We start from the raw sequence: 14,991 nt of genomic DNA on the forward strand, positions 1-14,991 counted from the left end.
TTTGGACTGTGGGAGGAAACCGGAGTACCGGAGGAAACCCACGCAAACACTGGGAGAACAACCAAACTCCACGTAGGGAGGACCTGGGAGGCAAACTTGGGTCTCCTAACTGTGAGGCAGCAGCACTACCCACTGCACCACCGTGCCACCCACAACATGGTTCTCCCAATGCAATACTAGAAACCTAATTACTTGAAACTGTCACCTGAGTAAAACACACACAAAAAAAGTTTATAACTTAAAATAAAAAACAGCCTTAAAATATACCTATACTTTACATATACATATATATAAATATATATACTGCTCAAAAGAATTAAAGGAACACTTTTTAATCAGATAATAGCATAAAGTCAATGAAACTTATGGGATATTAATCTGGTCAGTTAAGTAGCAGAGGGGGTTGTTAATCAGTTTCAGCTGCCGTGGTGTTAATGAAATTAACAACAGGTGCACTAGAGGGGCAACAATGAGATGACCCCCAAAACAGGAATGTTTAACAGGTGGAGGCCACTGACATTTTTCCCTCCTCATCTTTTCTGACTGTTTCTTCACTAGTTTTGCATTTGGCTACAGTCAGTGTCACTACTGGTAGCATGAGGCGATACCTGGACCCTACAGAGGTTGCACAGGTAGTCCAACTTCTCCAGGATGGCACATCAATACGTGTCATTGCCAGAAGGTTTGCTGTGTCTCCCTGCACAGTCTCAAGGGCATGGAGGAGATTCTAGGAGACAAGCAGTTACTCTAGGAGAGCTGGAGAGAGCCATAGAAGGTCCATAACCCATCAGCAGGACCAGTATCTGCTCCTTTGGGCAAGGAGGAACAGGATGAGCACTGCCAGAGCCCTACAAAATGACCTCCAGCAGGCCACTGGTGTGAATGTCTCTGACCAAACAACCAGAAAGACTTCATGAGGGTGACCCAAGGGCCCCATGTCCTCTAATGGGCCCTGAGCTCACTGCCCAGCAGCATGCAGCTCGATTGGCATTCGCCATAGAATACCAGAATTGGCAGATGCACCACTGGTGCCCTGTGCTTTTTACAGATGAGAGCAGGTTCACCCTGAGCACGTGACAGAAGTGAAAGGGTCTGGAGAAGCCATGGAGAACATTATGCTGCCTGTAACATCATTCAGCATGAGCAGTTTGGTGGTGGGTTAATGATTGTCTGGGGAGGCATATCCATGGAGGGTCACACAGACCGCTACAGGTTTGACAAAGGCACCTTGGCTGCCATTAGGTATCAGGATGAAATCCTTGGATCCATTGTCAGACCCTATGCTGGTACAGTGGCTCCTGGTGCACGACAATTCCTGGCCTCATGTGGTGAGAGTATGCAGGCAGTTCCTGGAGGATGAAGGAATTGATACCATTGACTGGCCACCACACTTTCCTGACCTAAATCCAATAGAACACCTCTGGGACATTATGTTTTGGTCCATCCAATGCCACCAGGTTGCACTTCAGACTGTCCAGGAGCTCAGTGATGCCCTGGTCCAGATCTGGGAGGAGATCCCCCACAACACCATCTGTCATCTCATTAGAAGCATGCACCGATGTTGTCAGGCATGTATACAAGAACACAGGGGCCATACAAAGTGCTGCGTACAATTTGGAGTTGCTGCAATTAAATTTTGGCAAAATGGACTAGCCTGCCACATAATTTTTCACTCTGATTTTGGGGTGTCTTTGAATTCAGGGCTCTGTAGGTTGATCATTTTCATTTCCATCAAACGATGTGGCATCCTTTCGTTCCTAACACATTACCCAGTCTATATCAATATAGATATCCAGGAGGATTTCTTTTTCCCATTGAGATCTGATGTGTTTTCAAAGTGTTCCTTTAATTTTTTTGAGCAGTTTTTATATATATATATATATATATATATATATATATATATATATATATATATATATATATATATATATATATATATATATGTCCTGGAGTACAAAAGAAACACCACCGTACACCAAAATGTGAAGATCGGAAAACAAAAAAAAAACAAAAAAAAACACGCAGTCACTGATTACAACCACAAGATGTTATGCGAATGAATATAAATAATGTTGCATCAGTGCCACAATGTTTTCCGAAATATACTATACAGGTCATTAAATCAATAATTCCAAATATCATATATACCCATGTCTCTGTTTTTTGTCAATGTGGCTTTGACATCATGGACCATAACGCACATACTAATTAAGCGTAAGCAGGAACACTCAATAAAACTGAATAAAAAAATTTAAGTGACAAGGAAGAAGCGTTTCGGTGTCAGCTTTTATCCCTCCAGATTAGAGTTCAATTGTCTCAAAACACCACTCAAATCTACATTTATTCCCAGTTTCAAATAAAAACTAACAGTGTCAGATCCATGGGGGGGCAGTAGTATGTATCATGATTGTGACTGAGAGAATAAAAGTGAAAAAAAAAAAAACGCTACCTTTTACCAGTACTATAAATGTACACCGGCTGTTAGAGACACAAATAAAATGTATGTTTTTATTGTAAAATATTAACAATAAGAGAAGCTCACTACTCAAAACGGTAAATATACGAGACAGAACCGGGGGACTGTTGATTACAAGTCAGCAATTCTTACCGCTGCACCACGAAAGCTGTTGCATCATCGTTGAACCTTTTGTGAAAGTGTTTATTTGATCTTTGGACTTAAGGCTTTACACATTATGTAGTTTATGTCTACATTTTGTCATTTATTACTAAAATATGAAAAACATTTTTGTTTTAACGATGTGTTTGCACAGATTATTGTAGAAACAGAACACACATGAAATGCATGTGTTCCAAATAACGAGATATTATTTCCATTCTAAAACTCCAGCACTTCACTCCCAGATAATCAAGGCAGGAACTGGGAGAATTTTGTGCTCGTTCTGCGTTGGTGGGGGAATGGAATAGTAGGCAGCTGCTGCTTGTCATGATTAGCACTTTTACAAGACAAAAGACGCTGACGGAGAGGTGCGGATGGATTTAAGGTAGGATGGGATTTACGAGTTTTTTCATAGGCTTTGGTAATTCTAGTGTTAATAAAACATTTCTTTCATGAGAGGACATTAAAATGTCATTTACATTCTTATCTCTGGGCTCATCATGTTCCAGTCTTTTTTTCCAAAACATTTCATTCCATTAATCTTCCTCTTCTTTATCTGCAACGCAGGTCTGCCTTTAGGACACGTGTAATTTGTCATTCTTCTCAATTACCAGCACAACTTCTGTACAACTTCTTTGCCTCATCAGCTTGTTCGATTACACTTGTTTCTACGGATTTAAAAATCCTCTTTTTAACATATGAAGCCTTAAATGTTCAAGGTTCTGCTTACTTATCTAAACCTTATCATTACCTACAAACACATTAAGATCTGAAGATGCCAGTCTGCTTATGATGACAAGGATTAATAAAATAACAGTCAGAGGTTGAGCTTTTAGTTACTGGGCCTCAAAGCTGTGGAATGGTCTGCCTGCTACTATAAAAGGTTCACCTTCCATCTCTGCTTTTAAATCCCGGCTGAAGACTCACAACTTCAATTTAGTTAACCCTAACTAGAGCTGATGGTTAGCTGTGCAAACTGTATGTCTGCTGTTAATCATTAGTACTAAAACATAAGTAATATATTTATAATTTGTTACTAGCACACACCTACTCTGCTTTCATCTCGGTACCACTGCTGTACTGCCAAGTTGTTTGCCTGCCTATGGAAAAGTCATCTCTGATAAAAAAGAACTGGAATCATCGGCAACAAGGGTCCTTTCATCAGATTGGCCTGTCCCAGCATTCACTCAGCTGTGGAATGACCAGTAGGCGGGAGTAGCTTGTTGTCCGAGGCCTCCAGGAATCTGAATAAATCTGGATCCTTGTATGTGATGTAATACATTCTTGCATTTTGCTTTGCAGTTTTTACTGTTTCTATTGTACTGTTGTATTGAATTCCTGAGGTGGCAATGATAGATTGGCCATGTAGATCTGTGAAGAGGATTATTTGTGTTCTGTTTTGTACGTTGTATTCATCATATTTTTTGAAACCCAGTACATGCCCAACCTACCTGGAAAGGGGTCGCTCTCTGAATTGCCTTTCCCAAAATTCCTTGCAATTTTTTTTTCTCTACAAGGGCATTTTTTTTTTTGGAAGTTTTTTCTTGTATTCTTAGAGAGTCAAAGCTGGGTGGGCTGTCAAAAAATAGGGCCCGTTAAAGCCCACTGCAGCACTCCTTGTTTAATTTTGGGCTATACAAGAAATAAATTGTTGTTGTTGTTGCTATGTATGGCATACAATACTGTTATTCTTCAAATGACTTTTTTTACCCCTAGATTGTGATCTGCTTAGTATACTTTGCTAACATAACACGTTGGAAATGTTCTTTAACATGTTCTGTCCTCGTGTGCCTGCTCTCTGTTCACCTATTTGTGTACCTCTATTCCTTGTTGTCCCTAGTTATTACTGCTTTTTGATTTTTCCTAGTTTTTACTTTCTGTTTTTCATCAGCATGTTATTTGTTTGTGCCCAACTGCTGCCAAAAATCCTGTTAGACTCTAGGCAGAAGAACCCTGCTAAGTATATCTTTTGCTCTAGTTTTTTATGATTTGAGGTTGGGTGAGAGAGTAGGGAGCTGGAAGGTCATAATTCTGTTTGTGCTGCATATTTCTTTATTAATATTGTTACATATTTTATATTGTTATATAATTTGATTTATTTTAATTAAAAGTTGTTACAAAAAATGTCTTTTACAACACAGGTTAGAGCTCTTCCGATACTGTGACTAAAGCTGATCTAGATTATTTTCCAAATTTATGATTTAGCTTCTTAAAATACTAAAAATACTATAAATCTACAAATTTGGATGCAGAGTTACAATCTAGATGTCATATTGCTCTTGTTTTATTTTGTGACTGAACTGGTAAGGGCAAAAACAAATCAAATATAAGTAAGTAGCGATCAGAGATAACTTCATTTAACAGAGCAGTATTTTGATTTTGAACCTCTACATTGTAAGTAATAATTAGATCTAATGTGTGATTGTGACAATGAGTTGGGCCAATGAAAATCTGACAAAACCCTACCGTGTTTAAAAGATGAGAAAAATCATTTGTCAGTTTCCAAACCGATATGGATATTATTCTCCCATCAAACAGCATGTGGTCATAATATATAGCTAAGTCAGATGAAAGGCTGCCAAATTCAGTCATGAAAAGTAAGTGTGGTCCTGGTGGTCTGTAAACTAGCACTACAATTGTGTTGTAATTTATTTCAATATCTAATATAAGTTCCTGAAAGTATAAATTTGATTACATTTTTATAAGCAATTTGCAGTTTAACAAAAAAATTTCATATCTCAAGGCCTCCTCCTTGATCAGTATCGCTTTATTTATGAAGGACTGCCAAACCATTTGGTGCTGCCTTAACTAAAAGATTAAAGAAACAGTGTCAGATTTACTAAGCCAAGCTTCTATAAAAATGTAGAAATCAGACTGTGCACTTAATATAAGATAATTTACTAAAGTAGCTTTATTTTCAAGAGAACACATGTTTAGCAAACAGCATTTTTAAACTGCAAAGATGTTTTTTTAACTGATATTATACTTTTTGGTTTTATTTAAATTATGTTACTATTGCTGGTACTCATTTTGGAGGATCTGATTTTATTGATTCTTGGTCTACTTATGCTGTTTATCCTTTTGGTTATTAATTGAATTAGATTTTGTTTCACGACTAAGATGATACACAACAGGGATTCTGGGTAGCAGCTACAGAATAATAAAATGTGGGTGTTATGGAAATTATCTTTAACAAGCTTATATAAACAGACAATATGTTCTTCTTCTTCCTCTTTCGGCTACTCCTGTTAGGGGTCGTCACAGCAGATCATCTTCTTCCGTATCTTTTTGTCCTCTGCATCTTGTTCTGTTACACCCATCACCTGCATGTCCTCTCTCATCACATCCATAAACCTTCGCTTAGGCTTTCCTCTTTTCCTCTTCCCTGGCCGCTCTATCCTTAGCATCCTTCTCCCAATATACCCAGCATCTCTCCTGTGCACATGTCCAAACCAAAGCAATCTCACCTCTCTGACTTTGTCTCCCAACCGTCCAAATTGGGCTGACCCTTTAATGTCCTCATTTCTAATCCTGTTAATCCTCGTCACACCCAATGCAAATCTTAGCATCTTTAACTCTTCTACCTCCAGCTCTGTCTCCTGCTTTCTGGTCAGTGCCACCGTCTCCAACCCATATAATACAGCTGGTCTCACTACCGTCCTGTAGACCTTCCCTTTCACTCTTGCTAATACCTGTCTGTCACAAATTACTCCTGTCACTCTGCTCCACCCATTCCACCCTGCCTGCAATCTCTTCTTCACCTCTCTTCCACAGTTCCCATTACTCTGTTCTGTTGATCCCAAGTATTTAAACTCATCCACCTTCACCAACTCTACTTCCTGCATCCTCACCATTCCACCGACTTCCCTCTCATTTACACACATGTATCCTGTCTTGTTCCTACTGACCTTCATTCCACTCCTCTCTAGAGCATATCTCCACCTCTCCAGGGTCTCCTCCATCTGCTCTCTACTATCGCTACAGATCACAATGTCATCAGCAAACATCATAGTCCATGGGGACTCCTGTCTAATCTCGTCTGTCAACCTGTCTATCACCATTGCAAATAAGAAAGGGCTCAGAGCCAATCCCTGATGTAATCCCACTTCCAACTTGAATGCATCCATAACTCCTACTGCAAACCTCACCACTGTCACACATCCCTTGTACATATCCTGTACAACTCTTACATACTTCTCTGCCACTCCCGACTTCCTTGTACAATACCACAGGTCCTCTTGAGGCACCCTGCCATATGCTTTCTCCAGGTCCACAAAAACGCAATGCAACTCCTTCTGGCCTTCACTAAACTCTCCATCAACATCCTCAAGGCAAACAGTGCTTCAGTGGTGCTCTTTCTTGGAATGAAACCATATTGCTGCTCACTAATCGTCACCTCACTTCTTAACCTAGCTTCCACTACCCTTTCCCATAACTACATGCTGTGGCTCATCAATTTTATTCCCCTGTAGTTACTGCAGTCCTGCACATCCCCTTATTCTTAAATATCGGCACCAGTACACTTCTTCTCCACTCCTCAGGCATCCTCTCACTTTCCAAGATTCCATTAAACAATCTGGTTAAAAACTCCACTGCCATCTCTCCTAAACACCTCCATGCTTCCATAGGTATGTCATCTGGACCAACGGCCTTTCCATTTTTCATCCTCTTCATAGCTGTCCTTACTTCCTCCTTGCTAATCCGTTGCACTTCCTGATTCACTATCTCCACATCATCCAACCTCTTCTCTCTCGTTCTCATCATTCATCAGCCTCTCAAAGTATTCTTTCCATCTGCTCAACACACTCTCCTCACTTGTGAGTATGTTTCCATCTTTATCCTTTATCACCCTAAACTGCTGCACATCTTTCCCATCTCGGTCCTCTGTCTAGCCAATCGGTACAGGTCCTTTTCTCCCTCCTTAGTGTCCAACCTCTCATACAACTCATCATACACCTTTTCTTTAGCCTTCACCACCTCTCTCTTCACCTTGTGCCTTATCTCCTTGTACTCTTGTCTACTTTCTGCATCTCTCTGACTATCCCACTTCTTCTTCCTCTGTATACTCTCCTGTACTTTCCCATTCCACCACCAGGTTTCCTTTTTCTCCTTCCTCTTTCCAGATGTCATGCCAAGCACCCTTCTTGCTGTCACCCTTACTACATCTGCTGTAGTTTCCCAGCTGTCTGGTAACTCTTCACTGCCACCCAGTGCCTGTCTCACCTCCTCCCTAAACTCAACCTTGCAGTCTTCCTTTTTCAACATCTACTATTTGATCCTTGGCTCTGCCCTCACTCTGTTCCTCTTCTTGATCTCCAACGTCATCCTACAGACCACCATCCTATGCTGCTTAACTACACTTTCCCCTGCCACCACTTTGCAGTCTTCAATCTCCTTCAGATCAACTCTTCTGCATAGGATGTAATCTACCTGTGTGCATCTTCCCCCACTCTTGTACGTAGCCCTATGTTCCTCCCTCTTCTTAAAATACATATTCACCACAGCCATGTCCATCCTTTTGGCAAAATCCACTATCCTCTGACCTTCTTCATTCCTTTCCTTTACACCATACCTACCCATCACCTCGTCTGTACTGTTCCCTTTACCAACATGCCCATTGAAATCCGCTCCAATCACCACTTTCTGTTCCTTGGGTACACTGTTCATCACTTCATCCAACTTACTCCAAAAATCTTCTTTCTCACTCATTGCACACCCAACATACTGTGCATATGCACTAACAACATTCATCATCACACCTCCAATTTCCAGCTTCATAATCATTACTCTGTCTGACACTCTTTTCACCTCCAAACACTCTTGACATACTGTTCCTTCAGAATAACACCTACTCCATTTCTCCTCCCATCCACACCATGATAGAACAATTTGAATCCATCTCCGATCCACCTGGCCTTACTCCCCTTCCATTTATTGTCTTGCACGCACAATATATCAACCGTCCTTCTCTCCATCATATCTGCTAACTCTCTCCCCTTACCAGTCATACTGCCAACATTCAAAGTTCCAACCCTCAGTTCCACCCTTTTTACTTTCCTCCTCTCCTCCTGCCTCCGGACACGTCTCCCTCATGACAATATCATCGTTGCAATTTCAAATATGGACATCTTTTATTACAGAATTAGACCTAATATGGAGCCTCTGTGTTAACAGCTGAGTACTCTGTGTAGACTGTCAAATATGTAAGAGCATTGATTTTAAAAAAGAGTTATCGTTTTGCACCAGTCAACATAAAGATAATTAGTACAGTCCAGTTCATGCCTCTATATTTGAAAAAAATCTGAAGATCCAAATATTTTACAAATTAAAAGTCTTTGGTAAATACAGTGAGAAAAGAGTAAATAGTGATGGACACATGAGGCATTAGTTTAATCAAAAACACTTAGAGAAACATTTATCTTACATAAATATTTTGAAATTAAATGAAAGATATCCTCTGGTTAGAATGAAGATTGTCTCTTTTGACAAATGTGTGCCTTTTCCTGAAATCATCATAATTATTAAGAAACATTATGGTTTTATTTGCAAGCCAGAAATTTTAACAATGAGTCGACACACACTCCTTACCTCATTGTCACTTGTTTTTCATGGAAAATAATGTTAATGACAATTAAAGGCAAGCGTAAATTGAGTGTGCACAAAACTCAAAAGTCAAAGGTGCATGGAGTATAAAAACAGCCCATTGGGAATTTTAAACTCCCAATTCACAGTTGTGACATTTATAATAATGCCCAGAGGTGATGCTGGTTTAAAAGTAAGTAGTCAAAGGAACACTTCTCTAGAAGACGTTAAGAGATTACTTTGACTTCATGTTAAATTTAAAAAAGGTTCACATATATAGTGAGGAAAGCATAATATAAATTGTTTTATTCTATTGTGTATTGGGTATATCTACAAACAACTGTTTGAAACTTGCATGCATTTGACTATTTCAGTAAATGATGTAACAAATAACTGGGGAATTGTAGTCATTAAGCCTACAAAAAGCTTCTCCTCAAAGGAAAATGCAAAGGCGATGCGTGGATTTTCAATGTTTCTGTAAAATGTAAGAAGAGATGTTCAGTTATCAAAAAGGACAGAGGAACACCATTCCTTAAAGATCTGTAATTTTGGATGACACTGAGAAGGTAAAATGACTTTACTTTGATAAGAGACTTTTTGTAATATTTTCAGAATTGACTCATCTTTGATTCTCTGCTTTTCTTTAATATTTCAGAATTCAAGATCTGTCTTATGATGAGATTTAACAGAATAACTAAATATGCAGTATTGTGGAAACATAAGCAGTCCAAAAACACTTCTTCTGAATTAAAAAACACACTTATAGCATTAAAATATTTTTAATAGACTTGAACATCCTTAACTTAAAATTATGTTAATACTGCAAACAGAAATAGGTTTAACTTTGTAAGATTTCACTTGATGAAGCATATTTTACCATGTAGGAATTAATACTAAGCTGATCTAGTAAAAATCTTTTTTTCTTTTCACGACTTTATAGAAAGTCACATATGAGGGCAGGTTTACATATCATACTTTGTTAATAATTTAAATTCATGACACAACAGATGGCAAATATATAACAGTACATTACTTGAATGATAAATATATAAAAGCAATTTATTTAATCTCATGCTGATTTGTGGCAATGTGAGATTCACTCAGCAATCCATTTGTTCCTACCTGTGGAAGATGCATGTTAGGTGACTGTCACTGTTGGTTCTTTCCTGCCAAGTGGACAGTGTTATCGGTAGGCACAGGACCCTGCAACTGTCTGAAAACAAACCTGGCTTAGTAAATGTAAGTATATTTAGCTAAAGGCCGTTTAATATCTACTGCAGAAACAAAATGAAATGCTAATTGATTATTTTAAATATACAAAAAGTTTATATCTATATATATAGAATCCGTCTGTCTGTAGATCGTTTTTTTTCTATAATTTGCTTGAACATTCCGGTTGATTTTGCGACCTCTCTCATCGTGCGAAGTATCATAGTTTGCTTGCAGTACCTATTTATTTGTGCAAATCCGAGAGAGATGCAGGGGGCCGAGGAGCTCACTCATGTGCCAGCCTCGGGCCGTATCTTACATCTGCCTAGTTAGCGAACAAGAGAACTGCTTAATGGATTTAGATCGGCTTTTTCGACTTTTCTTATTGCGTAAAGATCATAGTTCACTGCAGCAGCGATATATTTGCGGTAATCCAAGACAGAGGCTATGGGGTGAGGGGAGGGGGAAGCGTGACGGCAAGAGTAAGGAGCCAGGCAGGGCCCTCCTCACTATCTTGTTTCACTTCTACGCGGGCCGTGGGGGACAGCTTTAAAGCGTGACAAAAAACCGTCACTGTTGCACTTTTAGGCTTTGGATTATATATATATATATATTTATATATATATATATATACACTCTCAGAAATATTCTGTGCTTCCAAAAGAAAATACTGCAGTTAATAGAAAGAACATAGAAAGAACATTGAACGAAACCATAGGAACAAGTTCACTGCCAGCACACGTCCTCTTTTACTGTAACTGAGGTTTTTCTTTCATCCAAATGGCCAATAATCATATCTCAAAGCTGCAGCTTAATTGTTTTAATTTTACTGCACATCCAGACAGCCAGTTTTACAGTTAATGGTAAAATGTTAACTTTTTAATAGAGTTTTATTAGGCATATGGCTCTTTCCTGTACTTTATGGATATCTTTGGTCCCAATTTGGATTTTTGTTCTTCTTGTTTTTGCTCTGCACTGAGGGCATGCAAGGTTTTATGTCTAAGTGAAGAGATTTTCCTGTCACTGACAATAAGGAAGAATTACAGGCTTACTTCAGATTTGAAAGTTCAATTTTGCTAATTTTTTAATTGTATTATTTTTTTGTATTACCAATCTATTCTAGTTTTTCAGTGCAGACTGAAACCCAACTAGCTGCTAAAAAGAAAATGTTCTCTATTCATTTCTATGTAACCAAGACTCAGTGTGCCCATACATTTACCAGGGACATGATGAGATTGCATAACTCTTTTAATAACTTTAGTAGTTATACACTGTATTTAAGATGTTCCAATTTAATGATAAGATGTTTTGCCAAAGACTTTAAAGTATTCCAGATATTTTGTTGCCTACCTGTCTATACAAAACCTGGAGTGTAAAATTGACTTTTTTAAATCCTTTACATCACTTCTTCCTAACCAATGACTCACCGCCCTAATGTGGATTATTAGACACACTATGTGTGTCATCAGTTTAAGATTAAAAAAATTAAATGAAATTAAATCAGCTATTGCTTTAATGTTTTAGGGGCAGTTGATTGCAGACTTCATTTCTGCACCCACTCAAAGGGACATTTTACTCCTGCACACTGACGAATTAAAACCACTGGTATAAGTTCAGTTACGAGCAGATGACACCCTTATTATACACTGCACACTTAATTAAGAAAATTAATGACTGTAGACACGTTCTTCAAATGCCCAGTAGTATAACATACTTTGAACTTTTCCAATTCTATATCAATTTCACACGAATTATCCTAAAAATCTAAACTACCCAGGAATGTTAAAAGAATGCAACGTTACAACAGTCGCAGACTAAATGGCCTCAGTCAATGGGAATGTCAAAATAGACAATCAGCTTCATGGGAGCACACTGCTGACTGCTTCTGAGTGGTTAAGATTATGTAAATGAATGCTACGAATGTAAATCAGTGGAAAAATCATCTAATGTGACATAGCCCTCATGAAAACACCTGGAAGACAAGACAAGAAAGTCAATAGGATGTTAAGTTCTATAGTGTGTAGTACGAGTCTGGGAAGGATGTACTGGAGCTATATAGCATTAGTGAGGCCTTGCTCTGGAGTACTGTGTACAGTTTTGGTTTTAGAGAAGAGCAATTTGCCTGATTCTTTAACCAAGAGGTATGCGCTCTGAAGAGAGACTGAAGAAGCTAAATGTGATCCCGTGAAGCTGACCAGGTATTGTAACATACCCAATGACTGAGACCAGTTAGTGTGTGACTGGCTAGGATTAAATCAGATTTGATTTTCTCTTTGGTCGCAAGCGCTGGCTCTTTTGTGCTTTTGAGTTTAAACAAATAGTAGTAGGGTATTGTACCGTGTTAGCCATTATGGATGCAATGAGAAGTCGAGCAAAATGACAGCTTTTATTTGCTAACTGAACAGATTACAAACAAAGATTAGGGAGTGGCATGATTTAAATGTTAACAATTATGAAGATAATTAGTAGAGTAGATGCCAGCTGTTCATCACTTTAAAATCAGTTCTTTATCAAGAACACAGAGACACATTTGGAACTTTGTTAAACTTAAATTTGATACACACGTTAGAGAGAAAGTCTTCACTCAAAGAACTATAGCTACATAGCATAAGTTACCAAGAAGTATGGTAGACAGTCAGATTTTAGGACCCTTATTAAATTCAGCTTGATTTTTAACCTATGAAAATTTTAGCAAATAAGACCAACTTTGATGGGATGAACTGTCTGAAATGGTCTAATGTGGCTAACTATCTTGTATCTTAAGTTGCCTTCTGGGTACACTGTACTTTTTACCCAAGTCTGTCTCGATTTAGCAGTATGAGCCTTTAATATCATATTTCTTCTGTACCCTAACCCTAATATATATATTTTGTTTTCCTTTCTTTCAGGTATACACCTACCGCTAAGATGAATACAACTACCATTCCAGAAGCTGACTTTGTGTTGAACTGCATGGTTGCCACAGAGAAGAAGACCTTCACAATTGCAACCCTTGCTCTAATCTACCTAATAACTCTTTTTGGGAATCTCCTTGTAATTCTGGTCATATTAATAAACCATCAACTGCAGACACCCATGTTTTTCTGTATTGGTGCCTTAGCAGCGATTGACTTGGCAAACAGTAGTAACCTCATCCCCAAAATGCTTTCTCTTCTTATATTTAACTACACCGTCGTGTCCAGTGGTTTTTGTTTGCTGCAAATGGTTCTTGTCTTCCACTTGGAGGTAATAGAAACTCTTCTTTTGGGCCTAATGGCATATGACCGCTATGTAGCCGTTCTCTATCCTCTGAGATACCCTTCCATTATTACAAATAGAACTGTTTTCATTTTTCTTGTAGTTTTTAATGGTATTGGACTCATTGACATCACACCATTTATAATTTTTGTCAAAGAGCTTCCCTTTCTGTAACACCAATGTTTTGCCATATTGTTTCTGTGATTATTCTACTATGGTTCATATCGCTTGCACTGAAGACCCAAAATACTTAATTATTTTGTCCATCACTGCTGCTGTTCTTGGCATTGGGCCATTGGTCCTGATCCTGTTTTCCTACACTCGGATTGCTTATGCAGCTCTTAAAATTTCATCATCGGAAGGCAAGAACAAAGTTTTCAGCACATGTTTGACACACCTTCTGGTGGTTGGACTCTTCTATTGTCCCTTGTTGTTATCTTATGTGCTACCGGGAGCCGGAGTAAAACTGTCAACAGAAGCCTATAACACAATGGTCATTGTGGGTAATATCATTCCTCCAATGTTGAATCCAATAATTTATAGCTTTAGGAACAAGGAAATTAAAAACAGCATTTATAAACTTTTTATGGGAAAAAAAACTGTCACACAAATCGGAGCAAAGAAATAATACTGTAATGTATAATAAACTTTATAAACTTCTGAAAATTGTAATTAATATTTAATTCATGCAGAGCTGTAGGAGGAATACAAGAAAGAGTAAATATTTAGTAAATGGAGTCCATCTCATTCTGGGACCAACTTCTCCTTCTTCTACAAGATCACATAAAGTTATCCAGAACAAATACAAAAAAACAAGCATATCGGTGTTGTGATCTAGGAGTCCCAAAGAATGAAAGTCCCATAAGCACTTCCTAAAAATGCCCAATAGAGTTGAATATAATTGTGAAACCCCAGCTTGGAACAGGGCAAACACAGAAGTCTTTATAAAATAATAAAACATGTTATTGTTTTGTTATTTTTAACAAAAATGCCTTGTTACACTACTGTGAAGCTCCAAAAGCAAACCAATCCCAGTACAGATATTTTACGAATGATCAAAAACAGTGCAGTAAGGTCAAAAATCCAATAGACTCTAGCTGTTGACCTCCAGAGCTCCAGTCAGTCAAATTGGTGAGGTATTTTACAATTTTAATGAAAATATTGAAAATATATATTGGTTATTTTTAGGTTTTATTGTTTGACACAAAACTAATACTTTAAATATGTTCTTCCATAGACTAATATGATATTAAAAGAAGTGCTGAAATTTTTGAAAATCCTCCCATTTAGAAATAAAAAAGATTTGTATGAAACAACGCATAGGGCGATCTTAACGTTTCGGTAGT

General features: G+C 38.1%; 1 protein-coding gene across 1 annotated transcript; it reads left to right on the forward strand.

Annotated features, from left to right (window-relative positions):
- Window positions 1–13,315: 13,315 nt before the first annotated feature.
- LOC120524276 (olfactory receptor 10A5-like) lies at window positions 13,316–14,273 on the forward strand. Its single transcript, XM_039746134.1, has 2 exons — window positions 13,316–13,757; window positions 13,885–14,273. Exons 1-2 carry the CDS (start codon window positions 13,316–13,318, stop codon window positions 14,271–14,273), a joined length of 831 nt encoding a protein of 276 aa, XP_039602068.1.
- Window positions 14,274–14,991: the final 718 nt, after the last annotated feature.

This window comes from Polypterus senegalus, chromosome 2 (genome assembly GCF_016835505.1).
Source record: "Polypterus senegalus isolate Bchr_013 chromosome 2, ASM1683550v1, whole genome shotgun sequence".
Classification (NCBI taxonomy): domain Eukaryota; kingdom Metazoa; phylum Chordata; class Cladistia; order Polypteriformes; family Polypteridae; genus Polypterus; species Polypterus senegalus.